The 20,325-nt window shown below is 41.9% G+C and overlaps 1 protein-coding gene across 7 annotated transcripts in view; it reads left to right on the top strand.

Annotated features, from left to right (window-relative positions):
• Nucleotides 1-20,325, top strand: part of PKP4 (plakophilin 4) — a 65,214-nt gene that overhangs the window by 28,725 nt on the left and 16,164 nt on the right. For 3 of the 7 annotated variants that reach the window (XM_084208998.1, XM_084208999.1, XM_084208997.1), the window contains exons 3-8: nucleotides 7,665-7,777; nucleotides 11,988-12,022; nucleotides 16,183-16,314; nucleotides 16,471-16,664; nucleotides 17,464-18,019; nucleotides 19,625-19,816. In XM_084208998.1, coding sequence (XP_084065124.1) covers nucleotides 7,665-7,777; nucleotides 11,988-12,022; nucleotides 16,183-16,314; nucleotides 16,471-16,664; nucleotides 17,464-18,019; nucleotides 19,625-19,816 — 1,222 coding nt within the window. The remainder of the gene's footprint in view (nucleotides 1-7,664; nucleotides 7,778-11,987; nucleotides 12,023-16,182; nucleotides 16,315-16,470; nucleotides 16,665-17,463; nucleotides 18,020-19,624; nucleotides 19,817-20,325) is intronic. The other 4 variants (XM_084209001.1, XM_084209000.1, XM_084209002.1 and 1 more) reach the window with 3 other exon arrangements.

Genomic DNA, 20,325 nt, shown 5'->3' with positions numbered 1-20,325 from the left:
GCAAGATTTTAACTTAATAAAAACTTTTAAAATTACTACAATAGCTCTAAGATAGATAAATGTATTCAATTACTTCAAGTTTTCTGCCATAGCCATGAGACGATAGTTATGATTATATAAAAAGTTTCACTAAATAGCCTTTGAACTCTACGAGCTGCTTCTAAAAAAAGTTCCCATTTGTTTCCATTTGTTTCCTTTTCCTAGGATTTCAAATTAGCTTAAAGCAACTATTTTACCAAATTGCAGTGTGTTGTCCAAACTCTGAACAGTCTCTTGTTGAGTCAGGTGGCAGACAGCTGTGTTAATCTGCCTTGTTCATATTTTAGGAAAGAAACATTTCAATTCACTCGTAGTGTTATAAAATAACACAAGCAGAAGAGGTTTAACCTACAAAGAAATTTAGATCCCGATAGCTTTGTGCTTTTCTGACAAAGCTCAAGATCTGTTTTGAAGTGAATATGAGCCCAGGTGGGGAAGAAAGCCAAAGGCACCTGGCCCTTGTCAAAACTTGCATGGCCATCGGGACTAGGGCAATGCCCTCCCCTGTGCTGGCGCTGCTGGGACATCTCCAGATCGGGGGGCAGCTCTGGGTGCCTCGATATGAGAAAGACATTGAGGGGCTGGAGTGTGTCAAGGGAAGGGAACAGGCCTGGAGAATTCCTGAGGGAGCTGAGAAAGGGGCTCAGCCTGGAGCAAAGGAGGCTCAGGGGGCCCTTGTGGCTCTGCACAGCTCCTGCCAGGAGGGCACAGCCGGGGGGATTTGGGATCTGCTCCAGGGAACAGGGACAGGAGCAGAGGGAACGGCCCCAGGCTGGCCCAGGGCAGCTCAGGGTGGGCACAGCAGGAATTTGCCCATGGAAAGGGGGCTCAGGGATTGGAACTGCCCAGGGAGGTTTGCAGTGCCCATCCCTGGAGGTGTCCCAGGAATTCCTGGAGGTGGCACTCGGGGCTCTGGGCTGGGGACAAGGTGAGGACTGGGCACAGCTGGGACTCCATGGGCTGGGAGGGCATTTTCCAACCTCAGGAATTCTGTGATTTGAATAGAGGAATTCGTTTTTGAATGCAGGAGAATCCCAAGACTAATTGTAATGAAGTTGTAACATTTTCATATTTTTGTCTTTAAGTAAATTTTATTATGAATTTTGAGTATTTTGGGGTTTTTGTGGTTCATTTTTTATTTGTTTTGTTGGGGGAGGGGATTGTTTTCTATGGGTTTGTTTTAGAGGAGGGTTGAGATTTTTTTTTTCCCTAAAACATGAATTTCCCTTCTAAAATGTTACAAGGCTTCCATACTATCATGGGTACAAGTATCTTAGGAATTGCTGAAACAAGTTTTAAATAAAAGTAAAACATGTCTGTACTTCTGAATCCTGGAGAGTTCTGAATCCTGCATAGACATTTCGTTGAGTTCTGTAGGGAATCTCTTATCCAAGTTAAAAGTAAATTGAGTATTTTCATACTAAAATAAAAATGTATTAGAAATTGTAGGGGCAGGATGGTATTTTGGGGAGCTTGGAATGTAGGGCAGCTAATTGCCAACTGCTCCTTGTAGGTTTGTGGAATCATTGCTATTTTCTGTGTTCAAGCTGTATCCTGCTGGATTTGGAATGAACTGCTGCTGAATTGACAAGATTAAATGGGATCATTTGGAATTGTAAATTTCATGCTTACCACATTATTTTTCAATGGCTGGGCTGAGAAAAGGTCTTGCAGGAAACACCACTCATCAATGCAGTTTTCAAAAGTAACTGGAATATGCTGATTTTAATGTCTTTGCTAAGACAGAAACACTTGCAGCAGTGGCTGGTTTTTTAGTTCGTTCTTTGGTCTAGCTGTTTGTGACACTTAGAGATGGGCAGCTTTTCACCTTTAGTAAATAGGTGAACAAGTAAGACTGATTGGATATGCTATGGAAAATACTTGGGTTTCTTTACATGTTTTCCTAGAAGAGTTGTTTGTTCAGGACTTCAGCAAAATCTTTTTCTTTTGTCTAAGTGTATTGAACTGTATTGTATAAATAGAGAATGTGCACCTCACTTTTTTCCTTCATTATTGTTTAAGTACAAATTTTTACATTATTTTTGAGATGCTTTTTATAGGGTCTGGGAGCAGGGAGCAAACCTCTGTTTTTCAGATGGAAACTGAAGGAAGAATGCACTCTTTTTGACTGAGAACTGGAGATTTCTTTACAGTTTAGATATGTAGTGCTGTACATTCAGTAGTCTGTGTAGGCATGTCATTTCATGGAGATACCTGAAAAGAGACTAAGTGAACTTTCAGTAATTGGGCACAAACTTTGAAATTCTGATTTGCATGCATCTAGTGATCAGTTAGGTGATAAACGTGTGGCAGTTCTGAATTGAAGGCAGTACTTTTTGGTGAAAGGACTCCAAAGTTCGGCATGAGGGAAACAAAAATCTTGTGAATGGCTGGAAGAACTGGGGTTTTCTTCCAACTCTCTTAGTGTTGTGTTCAATTGCATAAGTCACTCTTGCCTACTTAATCCTAGAACTTTGAGGTTTAGAGTTTCTGCTGTTTACCAGCATTTTAGTTTCATTGAGTCAAGTCTGAGAAGTCAACTTCCTAAAGGTCTTACTCTAGAATAAATTTAATGCCACTTCTGTCTCAGGTGAAATAGCTAGCTCATTTCCTTAATCAAAATTCTCTGTACTCCTTTATCCATACGATGACCCAGAAATTAATTTTCCTTTCTCCTTTGTACTGTTAGGCTTCAGAGGAGAAACTCCCCTTGAAAAAGAGCCTATCTGGAGCTGTGGGGGCCTCTGACAAATGCTGGAGTATTGACACCTTGTGTAGCACACTTGTTTTAGCTTGTCAGCTGGTGTGCTCAGCAGCGACTGAACCCTGGTGCCCAGCTGGCAGAGCGGCACCCTCGGCTCCAGCGCTGACTTGGGCTGCCCCAGTGTTGTCACAAAGCTTCCAGAGAGGATGTGTCAGAGGCAGTCCGGGAACGCCTCCAGTGCCATCCTTCCCTCCTGCCACTGGCAACAGTAAGCTTTTTATAAAATACTAAAATTTTGATCTCTCACCAGCTAGAGCAGCACTAAACTGTTGTACCAGACTAGTGAACAATGCATGCATAAAAGTATTAAGGGCTTTAATGGTCTGCTGCTGTTGAATACAGAGTAAGTGTGATCAGCCAGTAATTGTAGCTGTGTCATCTCACATCCTGTAATCTGTAATTCTCTCTACACTGTCCAATTTTTTATCTTTTGTCTTCTGTTTTGGAAGATACTGAGATACTGAAAGCATGCAAATGCAGTTGTGTGCGTGAGTAAACTTAATTTTTACAGAAAATATTAAGGTTGCTCTAATATGGTTAGTTAGAAGCACAGGCTTTTTATGCAATAGATTCTGGTAGAGAATTTAAATATTGGGTCGCTACGGTATGACATCCATTTTGGAAAATATGGTATTCAGTGTGGGTTTAAGTAGTCAGTTGCTTGATCTAGCTCTGAATTATGGCAGGTAGGAACAGAGAACTTTGCATAGATGAGTGCAAGAGGCTAACATAAAGGAAGGTATAAATCAACTTCTGTTTTGTTCTCTTCTTTGTTGCACATTTGTATCGTGAAAATATCCAAAATATAATAGCCTTTTCTGTAGCACTGTGTGAACTTTCACAGGTGGTGGAAGTTGTGTGGCTGTGCACTGTGTTTACAGTTGAATAGGAAATAGTAAACACAAGGTAAAAATATTCCTCTCAAATGTAGGCTACACTTTCTTAGATTAGAGTAACTTGAGCAATTGAAAGAGGCTCAGCTCAATTGTTCAACAGACAACACTTTTGTGATTAGAAAGCATTTCATAGTTCAGCTTACAATTACCTTCATAATGTTTTGCAGACAGTGACATTTGGCATTTGAGGCACCTTAGCATATCCCAGTGTTACTGCAACTGGGAGTCCAGCCCGTCCTAGCCCAGTCTCCTGCCACAGCAGCCACTGAGAACTGGTCAAGTCAAGGAGCTGCTAGAGATGCCTTTGTTTATTGGAGACATTGTCTCCCTCCGATGTCCAGCTGCCCAGTCTGGGTCTGGCTAGCCAGGTGTGAACCATTCAAAAGGATTCTGTGGCTTCTCTTCATTGCTTGTGCAATTGCTACTGATTCTTGCAGAGCTGTCAGTAGAACAGGTGGCTTTCCCTAGCCACCTGGACCACTGTTTGTTTAAAGTTGTCTGTGTTTTTCCAGACGTCCTCAAATCACAACAGGGTGGGAAGGAAGTAATTTTTATTTTTCAGGGTGGTGAATGTAGATTCCTTATTCTCATCTATGTTATAAAAGTTCCCCATTAGCATAAATAAAAAAGGTGAATCTGCAACATGGTATCATGATAGGATGCAGATAGAAGGCACAGAATTGCCCCTAAGCCCTCTTTTATTATGCAGTGTCTGCAACAGGAGAATGGCAGTCTTCATGGTCAGTTGTGCTAACAGCATTCTCATTACTTACTTGTTTTCAAATATTTGCTGGCAAGAGCCCAGCACAGTGGTGGTTGTTGTCCCTTGCCTTGGAGCCACCAGCCTCTCAGGGACACTGAGCTTTTACATAGAAAGAAGATTCAGCTGCTGGGATTGGTGTAGCTGGCCTTGCCTGAACCTTGGTGCAGTGAAATGTCATCCCAAGTGAGATTCCTGCCGGGCAGAGCTCACCAAGGAGGAGCAGTTGGTCACCTGGTGTGAGCACTACAACACCAACACAGGGTTTGGCCCTCTAAAAAAGCTGCAGCCTCCAAAAGGAGATTAGGCAGCTCTGTAATGTTCTGGGCTCTGGCCTGTCTGCCTGCAGTTGGTGCAACTGCTTTCAAAGCAAGCTGCTTTCCTCCCCCATGTGCGTGCGCTTCCTGATTTGGGGCTGAAATTGTGCTTAAGGCTTTTATTGTAGTTTCGTATTAAGAATTATGGCCTGTGGCTTTGCAGTAGAATTTTAGGTTATGAACATAAAACCTACAGTTCTATAAGGTGATTAAGTAGTTGCTGCTAAAGAGGTTTATAGAATTACAGGTTGCTTTTTTTCCCCTCAATGTATGTTGAATAATTTTGAATAAAAGTCGTTCTGGCTGAGCCAGTGTAGCGTATCTAAGGTTTGTTTGCTCCTTGGTATGCAGTATGGCAGTGTGTCCTGTGATTTTATGTCTGATTCTACTATGTGCTTGCCACATAGGTGTTCTGCTGCAAATGCTAATAAGCTTATTAATAGTTGTATTTGAGTCCTGCAATGCCATTTTGTCAGTAGCCAGTGCTGTAGGAGTCAGTGAGTTTTGATTTGTGCCCAGGGCAGAGCTCTGTGCAGGGAGCATCCTGTTCAAGAAGTGAGCTCTCCCACTGCTCCCAGAGAAGCTGGAGAGAGAAACAAATCCCGATAGATTCCTGCCAGAACTAGTGTGCTGTCTGATAGATACCCATTGTGGGGGCAAGTCCAATGTGCACTCAGAGTGGTATAAAATTTCGTTATAAGGAGGCATAAACTAGAAGGGTGATTAATTTAGAGCTGGTTAGGACTTAGTTTTCAATAATAATAATAATAATAATAATAATAATAATAATAATAATAATAATAATAATAATAATAATAAAAGAAAAAAGTTTTAAAGCTGTAAAAAAGATGGTAGCTCTAAAACTATCCATCTTGTGTACTTATGAAGGTATTTAAGACATAGCACCTGCTGCCGATCTCAAATTTAAGAAGGTACATGCACAAATCAGCACTCATGGTTTCAAAGTTTGTAAACTGCTGGTTCAGTGGACTCCCAGGCTGGGCATGCCAGAATGTTCTCAGATTAGAAAATAGAGCTGGATTTTTTTTCTTACTATGCTTGCACTTACAAAAGCACATTGGATCTTGCTAAGCATCAGCGTGATTGAAAACTGGCAGATGAGTTGCAGGCCTCCAGCCCCTCTGCTGTTCAGTGCACTATGCAGTTTGTGGCTTTCTGGTCAAGAAAAAGTGAGGAGCAGTGTAAATAGACAGCTGATGGAGTTGTTCCCAACTCAGCAGTGCTAGTGTCTCTGAAGTGGCCAAATGAGGCTTGGTGGCCTTTGCTCCTAGTTCTCCCTATCTCAGTTTTTCTGGTAGAATATAAGCGAGTTTTGCTTTTAAATGTAGTTTAAATATTGCTGTGTTGTCCACTTACATCATTCACCGCTTCTACTCTCAAAAAGAATAGAAGTATAGTTCTTCTGTTTTAACTGCCTTTGAATTTTTGTAGTGTGGGGCAAAAATCAGGGATTTTTATTTAAATGGGCAATTTATTACTTCAAATGTTATGCAGCAATATGTTTTCTGGAATAATGTGTTCATTAATGCCTCTATCTGTAATGGAAAGGGAAATTAATACAGATTGGTTGAATGGAAGCAATTAATGGCTAGTATGTTTAATTCTATTCATCTAATTAAAAGATCAGTAAATAACAATAGGTTCAGATTTGCAGTTTGCATCCATGACATTGCTGTTTAAATATTGGTTTAAATAGTGAGGAACAGGAAACATGTCCTGGATGCAAACCCACTTTTTCTGGCCAAAACTGGGGATGCTAAGGTGTTTATTGAGTTTGGTTAGCGAGTTATCAGAAACGTTCGGACGTGTCCACAATGTCACATGTATCCTCTGGAAGGGCAGGAGTAGAGAGTGGCTGGTGAAGGGGAAATGGTTCCACCCCATTCTGTGGGTGTGGAGGAGCAGTTTGCAGGAGCTGATATCCCTGGCTCCATGCAGCTGCTGGGCAGAACCGTAAGGTGAGTCACAGAAACCGCATCAGTCATTTGAGCTTTCACATCAGACCGGTGCTCTGTGCTGCACTTGACCTCTATATAAGACTTGCTTCATCTGATCACTAAATATTGGTGCTCATCTATTTTTAGATGTTTTACCTAAACTTCAGAGGGTTTACAGTATCAGTTTGAAAAATAATGCAATTGCTCAGTAGAACCCTTTTCTCTGGTCAATAAAAGCTAACTGAGGAGAAAAACGCCTTCAATATCCTTTGATGTGACATAGTCTGGATTTCAGAGAGCTTTAGAAAATGTTCCAGTTTCAGTTACACCCGTCCTGTGCAGCACTGGTATTTCCCACATCACCCTTGCAGTGTTGCATCCCAAAAGCCTCTTAAAAAGGCTGAAGAAGTTTGGTACTCTTGACCAAGAAATATAAAAAAAGCTGAACACAGAAAAGGTGAAATTGCACATCTCTACATGAAATAGCGCATCTCTACACTCAGCCATTTTGAAGTTATATCTTAAGGTTTCCAATTTCAGTCAGAATGTAGGAAAACTTATGATTTGAAGGTTTGTGATTGGAAAGGTTAGGATATTTTCTGGTTTCCTTGTTTATAGATTACATTGAAGACTGACTTTATAGGCACTGATTTTGTTAGACTGTGGTAATGTAAGACAAAAATTTTAATTGCAGGAGTAATAAAACCCAAGAATGATTAAACATGTTTTTCTTTCTGTAACAGGTGATAAATCAATATTTGCATGAACCACTGATTTAAAGACCCATTTAATTTCCACTTTTGTAGTTTATTCACCTAAGGAAGAGTCAAAACACAACACAAACTGTGATGAATCAGTGATTGTTTCAGAGTTAATCCACACCCATTTTTTAACATCAAGAATGCTTTTCTTTTTATTTTAAAATTTCAGGAGCTTCAATTTCAAAGACTTACCAGAGAACTGGAAGTGGAAAGGCAAATTGTGGCTAATCAGCTAGAGAGATGTAGGCTTGGAGCAGAGTCACCAAGTATCGCCAGCACAAGGTACAGGTCCTGATGACTTTACTTTCATTTGTCCCAGAAATTAAAGGCTTTTTAGTAGTGCTTATGTCCTCTATACGTATATTTTTACTGATAGCTATTCACCTCTATTAATATCTGAAGGATTAAAAAAATTCAGGTTTGCTGTAAAGAGTTATGGGACAGTTTCAAGAGGCCTCTGTAATGATTACAGTGTATTCCAGACACTTTCTGAATTCACATCTGGAGAATTAGTGGTTTCCAGGGTCCCCTGGAAACAGCCAGCAAGTCCCAGGACTACCTGTTGTTGGTGACAGTGCTGGTTAATTTGTTTTGGGGGGGCATCATAGGATTGCTTAGGTTCCTGGTACAGGGTCTGGCAGAGTGGGTAGAAAAATCAGTTACGTTGGTGAATTCAAGAAGAAAAGTTGAAGACTGAAAATCACCCCATTTACTTAAAATATTTGTGAAAACATCTGCTTACCTGTCTCAACAAGAAAAGCGAAATACTGGGTTTTGTGGTTTCCAGTGGCTTGTAAGGGGTAATATAAGTTTATGGAGTTTAGTACATGACATTTCATTAGAGAAACCCCCTACACTAAGAATTCAAAGTGACACCAAGTTTTCCGTATAGTGCACACAGCTGTAAATGTGTTGTCGATGTAGATACATATTTAAAAGGAAGCCAGAGGCCAGGGAGGCAGCCCAGTCAGGGTGCAGGGCGCTGGAGCGTGGCTGGCGGCTCCGTGGGCAGCGCGCCCGGCCGGCGGCCGCAGCCCCGCGCTGCCGCTGCTGCCTCGCAGCACAGATGTATTCCAACACGGGGGCGTAGCCACAGGGAGCTGAAATACCACTCCAGTATGTGTGAAGTACATACATTTTTAACACAATTATGTTTTCAGCTTTTTACAGCTTTTCACCGTTTTATAAATATTTAATAAATAGTACTTAATTTTTTCATCTGTTGCCTTTTCTTGATGACAGCAGCAGTATAGCCAAGCAGGAAGGTGGGCGACGGAAATCGCTGCTTTTCTCTCGGGTGGTGCTGTTTAAATCAGAAATACTTTTCGCCGTATGGACTACTTGCAGAGATAATAGGCTTAAACTGTTTCATGTCGTGCAAAACCTGCAAAAGATGTACTGGGAATTGACCTCTCCAATCTAGGAACTGGAGATCATAATTGTGTTTACATAATTTTTAAAAAAATAGCACACCGCTACCTAAAATCAGAAATCTGCAATTTCCCTAGGTGTCAGTGTTGTTCCTGAAGGCCTGCTGTGCTGTGCACAGGTGTGGGCTGAGACCTGTCTGGGACCTCCACCAGCCCCTTCTGCCTTAGCAGAGTGGCAGAGCCATTTCACTGGGAGATACTGACCCCTGTTCTAACCTGGAAATTCAAAGCTGGAGTGTGTTTGTGAGCTGCCACATGAAAATGTAAAGCAGTGCTGGTGATCCTTAGTGTGTTTTGTTTCTAAATGTTTTCATGCAAAACCTTTTCCATTTATCAGGTTTTTACTTTTCCAGATTGGCAGCTGGTTCAATTTTATATCTAAGATAGCTTTGAACTGAAGCAGTGAAATGGCAAGGAAAAGGTGTGAAATTAAGAAAGGTGCAAAACCAAAAAACAAACAAACAACAAAAAATCAAATTAGTCAAAACCTCAAACAAAAAAAACCAAAACAAACCAATCTAAATCCTTAAAACTACGAGTGAGGAAAAACATCAAAAGGGTTAAAAAAAAAAAAGGGGCAGAAATGGATTTCAGCACATTTTTTATGCATGCTCCATCTCCAGTTGCCAAATATTTGTGTTACTGTCGTATTTGTCTCTATCTTCTCTAATTGAAAACTGAACCTCATACCAAGCTGTTACGATATTTCTGATAGAGGACTATTTCTGCATTTCTACTCTACTAACCTAATTCTTTTTCAAGGATAGTAGTGTGCTAAATTAACATTTTCCAAAGTGCAGCTTGCCACATGTGGGCTCTCTTTGGATCTATTACATGCTGCTGTCAGGAAGAGGCATCATTGTGACTAATTCCAGCAATAGCTTGGCAGTGTCACCACAGAGGCTTTTAAACACTGGGATGAAATGCACTGGAGTTACTGCTCAAAGCTGACAGATTTGCTGTTTTCCAAATATTGCACCTGCTAGGTGACAAAATCTGGTGGTGATATCAGTAGGTGATGTATGCTAGACTTGTTCCAAAATCATTTAATAAGAGTCAAGTTAAATGCTTAACCAGTTGAAGTGTCAATGAAGTGGCTTTCTTCCTGTGATCCTGGGTCAGAGCAGCCTTTTTCATTCCTGCATTCTGTACCTGTAGAGGAAATTCAAGTAGTCAGGTATGTTGGGCAGGGATGTGCTCTGGGTTATAGCCTTGCCTGTGTGTGACAATGAAGTATGTGTGTGTATTCAGTGTGTGCCACCATTGCCAGCAACACTGAGCCATGTTGCCTCAGTGTAAGGAATTGAGTTTCCAAAGAGTCTCAAGAGCAGAGCAAAAGGGCAAGAGTGGAAAACTTGGTATTCAGGTAGCATGAGAATTCTGGGGCCAGAGGTTGACTTTCAGACGCCTGTAATCTGCATTGGAATTCTCCTTTTACTTGAAGTCTCGTTGTAACTCTAGTTCAGTTTGTGCTGGCATCTGTCTTTAGCACTCTTTTCTACAAATATTTCATTTCCAAAAAGGCTTCTAAATGGTTGTTTCATTTTAGAAAACAAGTATCTCATGCTGTTCATGTGGCCAAGCTAGCTTTTTGTAATCAGTGGCTGTGGTAGAAAGAACTAAAATAAAAGGTCATTTAGAAATTGCTACATCTTACCCAAAATCACAGTCTCATGCTGATATTAAGACTCAATCAAATCTGATGGACTTGCCTGTTTTTCCTTTGAAAATATTTTTATTTGGAAAACAGTAGCTTATAATCACTGCAAAAAATTATGTATTATTTAAAGTTTGATATTTTGTATTTAGAGTGAGGAAATACATTTTCTCATAAAAATATTTAGACTAACGTTAATAATACATGAATGAATTCTGCATTTGCCTGCATGAGTACTACTGTAAGCACAGGAAAGCACATGACTCTCTGGAAGGACAAAAGGGTGAAGATAGTTTGATAAAAAATCAGTATTAGAAAACTGCAGGAGAAGGTTTGGTTTTACACTGACACCAGACACCTGCTTGGTCTGTGCAGTAGTTGGCTCCGAAGGCATCTTGCTAACCTGACGTCTGTCATCTCCTCACTCTCAGATGTCACAGACATGTTTTATGAAAAATCCTTTCCTTTGGATTTTTTCTCCAGAAAAGAGAAGCTGAGAGGCCTCAGGAGCAAAATGTGAGCAATGATTGTTTGCTGCTGTGGGATGCAACAGGTGGATCTGTGATGGGTCTCACGTGGTTGTTTCTAATTAATGGCCAATCCCAGTCCGGCTGTCCAGACTGTCTCCGTCAGAGACAAACCTTTGTTATTCATTCCTTTTCTATTCTTAGCCAGCCTTCTGATGAAATCCTTCCTTCTATTCTTTTAGTATAGTTTTAATATAATATATATCATAAAATAATAAATCAGCCTTCTGAAACATGGAGTCAACTTTCTCGTCTCTTCCCTCGTGCTGGGACCCCTGCCATCGCTGGCACACTCAGAGTTGTAGCTATGTGTGTCAGGTGGTTTGACTTGTTCTGTACAAAGGATCAGAAATCGCTCTGGAAACTGAAAAAACGGTGAGAAAATGAACAGAAACAGACCTACGATTTTTGACCTGCTTTACATGTAGAAGGCAGATGCTCTCGAGTGGTGATCCCCAGACCTCCTTTGCTGGACCCTGCCGCGAGCAGAGCCTGCTGTCTGAAGAGAAGGGTGCTGGTGGTACACAGGGGTCTGCAGGCTGTGCAGGGCTGCTGCTGGCACTGACACACAGCACCTCAAACAGGAGTTGGGGTCATAAGCTGTGCTCTCACCTGTCCTCTTGCAGACAGGTTGTGCTGCCTGCTGCTGTGATGTACAGGAAGTTGCAGTGAATAATTCCTACTGACTAATAGAAAATTGAACTCAATAGCCAGTGGTTTGGTTGTCAGGTATAAAGCACTGAAGAATGATATTTACATGAACTATTTTTTAAGTTTTATCTGCTGGGGGATTTTGTAAAGGTTTCTATGAGTAATTAAAAATAAAATAAAAACTAACCACATAGTTCATTTGTGTGATTTTTTTTTTCTTTCTGCAGCTCTACTGAGAAGTCATTTCCTTGGAGATCCTCAGGTATTATCTTTTATGTACAAATTGCTTTAAGCCCAAGTAGATTTATTTTCTTGGCATTCATTGTTTTGACACAAATTGAACATTAAGCAGCAATGCTACATATCTTTTCCAAGTGTCTTTTCTAAAGTATGGCATTGTTTTCTTTGTCACATATGGGACACATGTGTTCTCTATGTTACTGTAAAAGCTGCTTGAGCTTATAGGTAGCTGCAAGTACTTGTATCTTTATGTGCCTTTGCATTTCTGTGTGAGCTGTGACTCTAACATAAGGCTTGTCTTGTATTGGGTCTTGCTTGCAATTAACTAAAATTTGCTTGTGAGTCTTCCCCTTGGCAGGTAAGGAGCATGAAAAAATACTGCATGTTTTAAGCTTGAAAACTGTTTTTTTTTTTTTTTCTTTTTGCAGATGTTCTTACTTAACTTAGAAAATCTCTGATAAGTGGAGGTTTTTCTGAGAGTGCTTTTTCTGCTTTTGTATCTTGAGATAGTGTGAACTTTCTTTCCAAAATAAGCATTTTTCTTATACTGCTACATCTGCTCCTGGTTATACTGGGGGAGAGGGTAGGACTGTATCTTCAAGGTGGCCTTCCTGGTCTGTTGGGATAATCCCTTCTGGCCCTGACAGCCAGAGCACAGGGTTCTGACAGGTTGTGTGCGCAGCTGATGTTTGACATTGCGGAGTTGCTCTCTGAGCCCCACGGGCTCTGGAGCCATGGGGGCACAGGCAGGAGCTGCTGCAGGACAGGCAGGACAGGCAGGACAGGCAGGACAGGGGCTCCTGGGCTCCTGGGCTCCTTGTGCTGGGTCACTGTGTGCTCTTGTCATGCTGGCCAAAGTGGCCCAGGGCAATCCCAGTGCAGCTGGCATTGTAGGGTGAGAGCTGCACGAGCCCCATTCTGCAGAGCCTTCCTGTGCCACTCGTGCAAGGTGCTGTCTGTCTGTCCTCAGAGCTGTGTGGCTGCTGCACAGGGACCCTGCCTGCTGCTGCCGCTCAATCAAGCGTATTCATAATTGCCATCATTGGCATTACTTTATATGCCATTCCTGGTTTTTGTTTTATTTGGAGATTAAGCCCTTAAACTTGTGCCTAATTGTATTTTCATGGTTTCTGTTGCTGCAGCTGAGATGAGGCACATGTTAGCTTTTTTCCTTTATTTTAAAGCCAATATTCTCAACAGCCTACTTGCACTGCCATTTAACTTCTGCTAGTCATGGTGGTGCTTTTCAGGTATTCTTTCAGCAGTGGTTTTAAACAAAAATCAAATTTGTTTTTTCAAGTAACTGAGAAACAAGTCTTGCATATTTTTTCAATGTGAGTGTTGGATTTGTGGGTTTTGTTTGTTGGCAATTTTTTAAATCACATTGCTTCCCCTTGCTCTATAATGTCCCAATGATATTTCATAACTGGTACAGATTCCTACTGAGAGCTCTCAGGTGTTGTTTTACTTACTTATTTCAGCCAGTTCCATTCCACTGCTTTATGTCCTCTTCTGATTTTCCCATAACTTACTCACTTTACTCCATGACCTTCTATTAGTCTTCCTTTCTCTCTTTCTCTCTCCCCTTCTCTCTCCCCCTCTCTCTCTCTCTCTCTTTTTCTCTCTTTCTCTCTTTCCTTCCTTCATCCAGCTCATGTTTTTATTTTGTTCTTTAATTCTCCCTTCACATTTGTGTACTTTTCTTTAGAAATCTCATGTGCATCTCCCTGCTAAGCAGTCACTTGATACATGGCCCAAAATTCTACTTCTGTTTCAATGCTCTATGTGTTAATGCAAACCTACACGTGTATTTTGCACATCTCTATATTCAAAGTAGCCATTCCTGAAGTAATTGCTCAGAAATGGGCATGTTGGAAAAAACCCTATATCTTGCTTAGAAGTTCCTGATCTATATTTCATTTCCTGTTTACATTTATGCTGTGATTGTGGTTTGATTGTTTATATTCCCCAATTCACCATGAATCTTTGTTTTGTATAAGTGTCACTAGTTGCTTTATGAACTGTAATCTGAAAATACTGAAGATAAAGATGGATTAAACCACTGCCTTAAATCACCTTTTCTGTGACTGTAGGTAGTGGCTTATGTCAAAAGCATCAGCGGATGATAAGATGTGACTGTAGCTGTAATTGCTTTCTACATCAGTGGAATTATACAGAATTTTTCACAGAAATATCAAGTGATGTTGTTTTGCAGATGCTTATAAATAGAATATGAGATCAGCCATTTATAAGAAGGGTATTATTTTATTCAGGGCATTCCTTCTGTTTTATGGTAGTGGAGTCAGAAAGAAAGACAACAATTCATTTTATTGTGCATTCTTGCCTTTGTTAAACAGCCTAAACAATCTTTATTTTTTAGCCCTATGAAGGCTTTGGCCTGGTGGGCAGTGTGTGATGGGAGCAAGATTGGGCTCAAACCTCTGTCCTGAGAACATCTGCATTGAACAGCACAATTGGGCCTTATTCTTCATGTGTCTCTCCAAACTGATTGTCAGTTTGACATTGGTTTAGTATCATGTAATATCCAGTAACTGAGACAATAGGGCCTTGTATTAGATAAACAAAAAGATTAAAGTATTGAAGTTGGATGTAATCCTAATGTAAATGTCCAAGTCCTCCAAGTGTTTTATTCCAAAGAACATGGAACACCCACTGGTGGCTGTTACCATCTGGTGTTGAGCTGGTGTAATAGATTGTGAAGTCAGTTTTGGCAGTGTTGGTTCTCTGGATCATTTCTAGGCATACTGATGATTAAACTAATGGAAGTGTAGTAACACTTCTTATTCAATCTAAATTAAATTTGGTCATAATACTCCTAGTAAAATAACTAGCCTCAAATTTTACAAGCTAGTTTTGACCTAAGAATGTACTACTGGTAAGTAGCTGCTGACTGTCTAGGATTTATTGATTTTTTAAAAATCTAGCATTCAGGCATTCTTCATAATAGCAATTGCTGAGTAACATTTTTCGTATGAATGTTCCTTATGGGTCATTATGCAGGTAGTGAGACACCAGCATTTTGTGTGCAGCCACTGGAAAAGCCAGAGTATTTCTGTGCATCAGGCATCACTGCCCAGAGCCCACCAAACCCCACCAAGTAGTCCTTGGGGCTGGGCTGGTGCTCCTTGGCACATTCCCGTTGGATTTGCTCCAGGCTGTTTCGTGGATTTCTGCAGCAAGAATTGACATTTCAGGTGTTACCTTGAAACAACCTCCATTGCCTACTCTGCTTCCTCAGAGAGGTTTAGCTTGGACATTAGGGGAAATTCTTGCTGGAAGGGCTGTCCAGGCCTGGCACAGCTGCCCAGGACAGGGCGGGGTCCCCATCCCTGGAGGGATTTAGAAGCCATGTGGATGTGTCACTTTGGGATCGTGGGGCAGTGGTGGCCTTGTGCTGGGGGAGCAGCTGGGCTCCGTGGTCCCAGAGGGCTTTTCCAGCCCAGACCATTCTGTGGTTCTGTACTGCATCTCTGCTGCCTGCTTAACATGGTAACTGAATGCTTAATGTTTCTGTTAAAATGATGTTGATTCAGTATCCTCATCTTTGTGCTTTTTTTCCAGACTCTTTAAGTTTTTCCTTTCTTCATAGGAGTGTTGCTGTGCCTCCTTTGCATTTCCTTACAACACTGTCATTTGTTTGTACAGTTCAGCTGGCATTCTTGGAACTGAAGTTAGCTTAAGAGGCATATATTTAGATATTAGTTTACTAAGTAAAAAATACATATAGAAATTTGCAGCAACTACTGTTCATAGTACACAAACAGGGATGAAATTCAGCTCAGCCTTTTACATCTGGAGGTATTGATTACAGGGCCTTAAGACAAGGGTAGCTATCACAGGCCACTGCGGCACAGTTGCACAGTGTTTCTATTCTTCAGAGTGTACTAGATAATCAATTAATTTTTCATTAAAATAGGTTGGAACATTTATTTGAAAAATTAGAATTTTAGAGCTACATCAAAACTTTCAGGTAACAAAATTCTCAGATATTTATATTAACATTCAGTTCACTGTGTTTGGGAGATGATACCTGTCTGCCAGTAAACTGATTCTGTTTGGTGTAAGTCCTGCATTAGTATGTATGAGAAAATGATCGTTATTGAGTTTGCAGGAACCTTGCATATGAAACACTGAATTTATCTAAACAATTTATTCTTTCAGATCCTCCGCCCACCAGTGTAAGCAAACCCCAGGTGTCAGAGGGTGTTCACACCAATGCCTATGATATTAGGACAGAAGCAGAGCAAGGGACTCTCTACTCACCAGAGCAGACATCTCTCCATGAAAGTGAGGGTCTGTTGTGTGCATTTTAAATATTAGAATATATTTCTCTATTGAAAGTATAAAAACGCAATGTAGTAATGAATGCAACAAATAATAAAGTTATATAATCCTTGGTGAGGTGACTTGTTAGATGATTTTATTCTTATGCTGGCTTCATATTTACAGGGTCTGTAGGTAACTCAAGAAGTTCAACACAAATGAATTCTTATTCTGACAGTGGTTACCAGGAAATAAGCAGTTTCCATAACAGCCAAAACTTGAACAAGGCAGAGCTCAGACAGCAGCATTCCCTTGGTGGACCCCTCAGCAACCATGATGTGGTGAGGAGCTCGCGCGCCGAGGGGCAGACGTCAGTCCAGGTACTCTGACCAGTGCCCTGTGCACCTGCGGCTGTGCACAGGCTCCAGCAGGGCTTAGAGGCAGGAGCTGTACAGCTGGGCCCCCTTTGGGCTGGAGTTAATGTTACAAAATCAGTTTTTGTTTAAAGCTTTCACTGGTTACAAAGCGGGAATGGCTTGCAGCAGAGACTCCTTTGCTGGGATCAGCACATGTGGTCTGGGTCATTTACAGGAGATGAAGTGAAGTAGCACTCCTGACTGCACAGTACACTGCTATTATCATATCAAGAAAGTATCACTTCCTCAAAATTCATCGTAAAGTGGGGGAAAACCTTCCTAGAAGTTAGCCTGTATGTAAGCATAGTTCTTAAAGGAAGATGCTACTTGTGTTCCTGTACATTCTGTGGTTTCTAGCTTTTCCCTCCTTTTTCAGTAAATGGAATGATAGTAAGGCAGTAATTCTTAGAATATTTCTGGATTATACCAGAATTCTTTGCATTACTGTTCCTGAGTTTCCAGAGTGGTCGAGTAGTGAGGAAGGAAAGCATAGGTGAAGATTAACATAGCAAGCCAAATGAGAATGAGAAAGAGGTGGGTTTTTAATGTTAAGTCGTCATTTTATGTACTAAGAAGCATTGGTTAGAAAAACATTACAGGGAAACTTGAAGAAATTAGGTTCAGAGTAAAAGCTACAGTCCAGCTGCCTGTATGTGCCATTAAGTTGTGTGCATTTCCCACTGACTTCTCCATCTTTCAGGAGAACAATAACCACTCTGTGGCCTAAATGATAAAACTCTGAAATGTTTTTGATTTTCAACAGCCTTCAGCAAGTACCGCTCCCAACCGTGTGATGAGACGGGTCAGCTCGGTGCCATCCAGAGCGCAGTCTCCCTCCTACATGGTCAGCACGAGCATGTCCCCGTCGCGGGGGTCGCTGCGGACGTCTCTGGGGAGCGGGTACGGCTCTCCCGGCGTTGCTGAGCAGAGATCCCTGCCCTCCCACGCCTACTCCTCCACCACCCTGCCCGTGCAGCGGGCGGGCTCCCCGTACGCCGCGCACAGACCCGCCTCGCCCTCGGCCGTGCGCCGCGTGGGCTCGCTCACCTCGCGGCAGGCCAACCCTGGCGGCAGCGCTGCCCCGTACCCGGCGGCAGGCAGGGTCGGCTCTCCTCTCGCCCTCGCTGATGTGCAGACCAGAGTGGGTTCTCCATCCCAAACTCAGCTGGGATCCTCTTCCCCGAAGCGCTCTGGCATGACGGCAGTTCCGCAGCACCTGGGGACGACGCTGCAGAGGACCGTTCATGACATGGAGCAGTACGGACAGCAGTACGACATCTATGAGAGGATGGTCCCCCCACGGCCAGATAGCCTCACGGGTGAGTTAGGGGCGCAGACCGCAGCTGGAGAAAGGCCAGAATGCAGTCCTGGTGGTGTGGATGAAACGTTGTAGCGCTGGGGCACAATTGCCGTGCTAGTGTCGGCTCAGTTGTACATACTGATGTCAAACATTGTGTCAATCACAAGTTCCTCATGAATACTGGATTTATGATTATTAATTGCTAGCCATGCAATTAAATCCTATGATGTAAGTTGCTAAGAGAAATTCTAAGTCTTACATAGACATGTCAGCAGGCTAAACATAAAGTAAAGCGTACTAGCCTGGAACTAATTTTATGTCTAGTTCCTTCCTAAAATATATAGTTTATTACCACTGAATAGTAGGGGTTTTTTCCACTGATATTTCTAGACTATCTCACACTTCGAGTTAAATATAGGGTAACCATTTTAATACTAGCTTAAAATAGAGCCCTAAAAGGTAGAATCTATTCATCTGAGAGGTAGCTCTTGTTAACATGTGTGTTACTGATTTTATTGTGTCCTTCATCTGAATGAGCACAGACAAGGTGATTTTCCAATTAGACCATGTTCCTTTTGAAACAGATGGCAATTTCTGTTTTATCTTTTGAACCATTATAGTGCAGAAAACTCCAAAATGCTCTCATTCCTCAGTAAAAGATAAAATGTGCCTTCTCCTTCACGTCTGTTTGCAAGACTTAATAATATGCCAGTTTGATAAGGGGTTGGGAACGAGTTTGATGGGAAAGGCCCTGCTGCCCTCTTTGCCTGCTCAAGTCCTCTTTTCTCACCACCTGTAAATGTGTTTTCTCAGTGATGGCCCAAAGCTTTCCTTGCAGACACTGTGGCAGAGTCGGTCTGGGATTTTGGGGGAGAAGATTTAACACACAAAGGATACATTTTGTTACACATCACTACTCCATTGTACTTTTGAAGTTGTTCTGTAATCTCCATCATTTCATCATCCTTGCATAGCTCATTTCACATATTCTGCTGCTCTGGTAACTGCCAAAGTTTTAGTGCCTACAGTGGTAATGCCAAAGTCAACAAAGTTGTATACGTTTTATATGAAATATTAAATATATAGGAAGGTGAAAAATACTAATCCAGCTGCTACACAGCTATTCATATATACTCCCATCATAGGCTATTTAAACCTTTATAAAGATTTTTCTCCATGTGCTTACATTTCTGTGGCCACTATCAAGCAGATGTTTGCTCTTACTGCTGCAGACTGTTTCAGTGTCAGGATTACAGCCCCTTTAGTCTGTACCCTCTGTTTGACAGGATTTCTGTCAGGTCCATACTTACCCTCTTATTGCTGAATCTGTGCACCGTGTGTGCTAACTCAGCTTTTATGCTCTGTGGTTTAGACTGTAAGTGATACCAAAACATTAAGTCAGAAAATTTCAAGTTGTTGGTATATGGACAAAACTTTTGGTCAAGGAAATGCTGCTTTGTCAGCGAGCCTTTTAGTATGGGCCATTTAATAATGGAAAAAATGTAATGAATAAGTCTTTGTAACTGGTAGGTTTAAACAACACCTTTTCTTGGCTGAAGGAAGAAAGATTCAGTCCGGACAGCTCTGTTGCTTTGCTGAAGATTGTCCCTGTGCTTGGTTGCAGGCCTGAGGAGTTCATACGCGAGCCAGCACAGCCAGCTGGGGCAGGAGCTGCGCTCAGCAGTGTCCCCAGACATGCACATCACCCCCATCTACGAGGGCAGGACGTTCTACAGCCCCGTGTACCGCAGCCCCAACCACGGCACCATCGAGCTGCACCACGGCTCCCAGGCCGCCCTGTTCCGCTCCGGCTCCGGTGGGTGACGGCCCCGGCTCCGGCGGGCACGGGGGGCAGGGGGGACACACGGAGTGCCAGTGCAGGAGGAGGGACTAGAGGGTGTTAATTAATGGAGACAGAAGCTAGGTTTGAAGGACTTAAAATAACCTGCAGGAATTAAAAGGCTCCTGTGATGTTTGCAGGGAATGCTTGGGGCTGTACATCGCTGTCAGCCTGGGGTCAGAGTGTTTTCTGTTTGATAGCGCATGCACAGGTACATCCCAGATAAGTGTGTTCATGACACACAGAATTTATTGCTTCCTCTCTTGCATTCTCTATGCATCTCTCTCCTAAGAATTGAGTTGGTTCATGGGTTTTTTTATTCATCAATACAGTAAAACAAGAGCTTGCCACTAAAATTACCTACCGCATCTTTCACAGTAAAAGTACCGTTTTACCCAACTTCTCAACAAAGCATTATGATAAATGCTACAGCTGAGGATTGTCTATTGAAACTGAAATATTCCTCTTGTATCTCATAGAAGTGC

This window comes from Fringilla coelebs, assembly GCF_963513975.1.
Source record: "Fringilla coelebs genome assembly, chromosome: 7".
NCBI lineage: Eukaryota > Metazoa > Chordata > Aves > Passeriformes > Fringillidae > Fringilla > Fringilla coelebs.
Note: the sequence above shows the minus strand (reverse complement) of the source record. Positions and strands in the feature narration are given on the sequence as shown.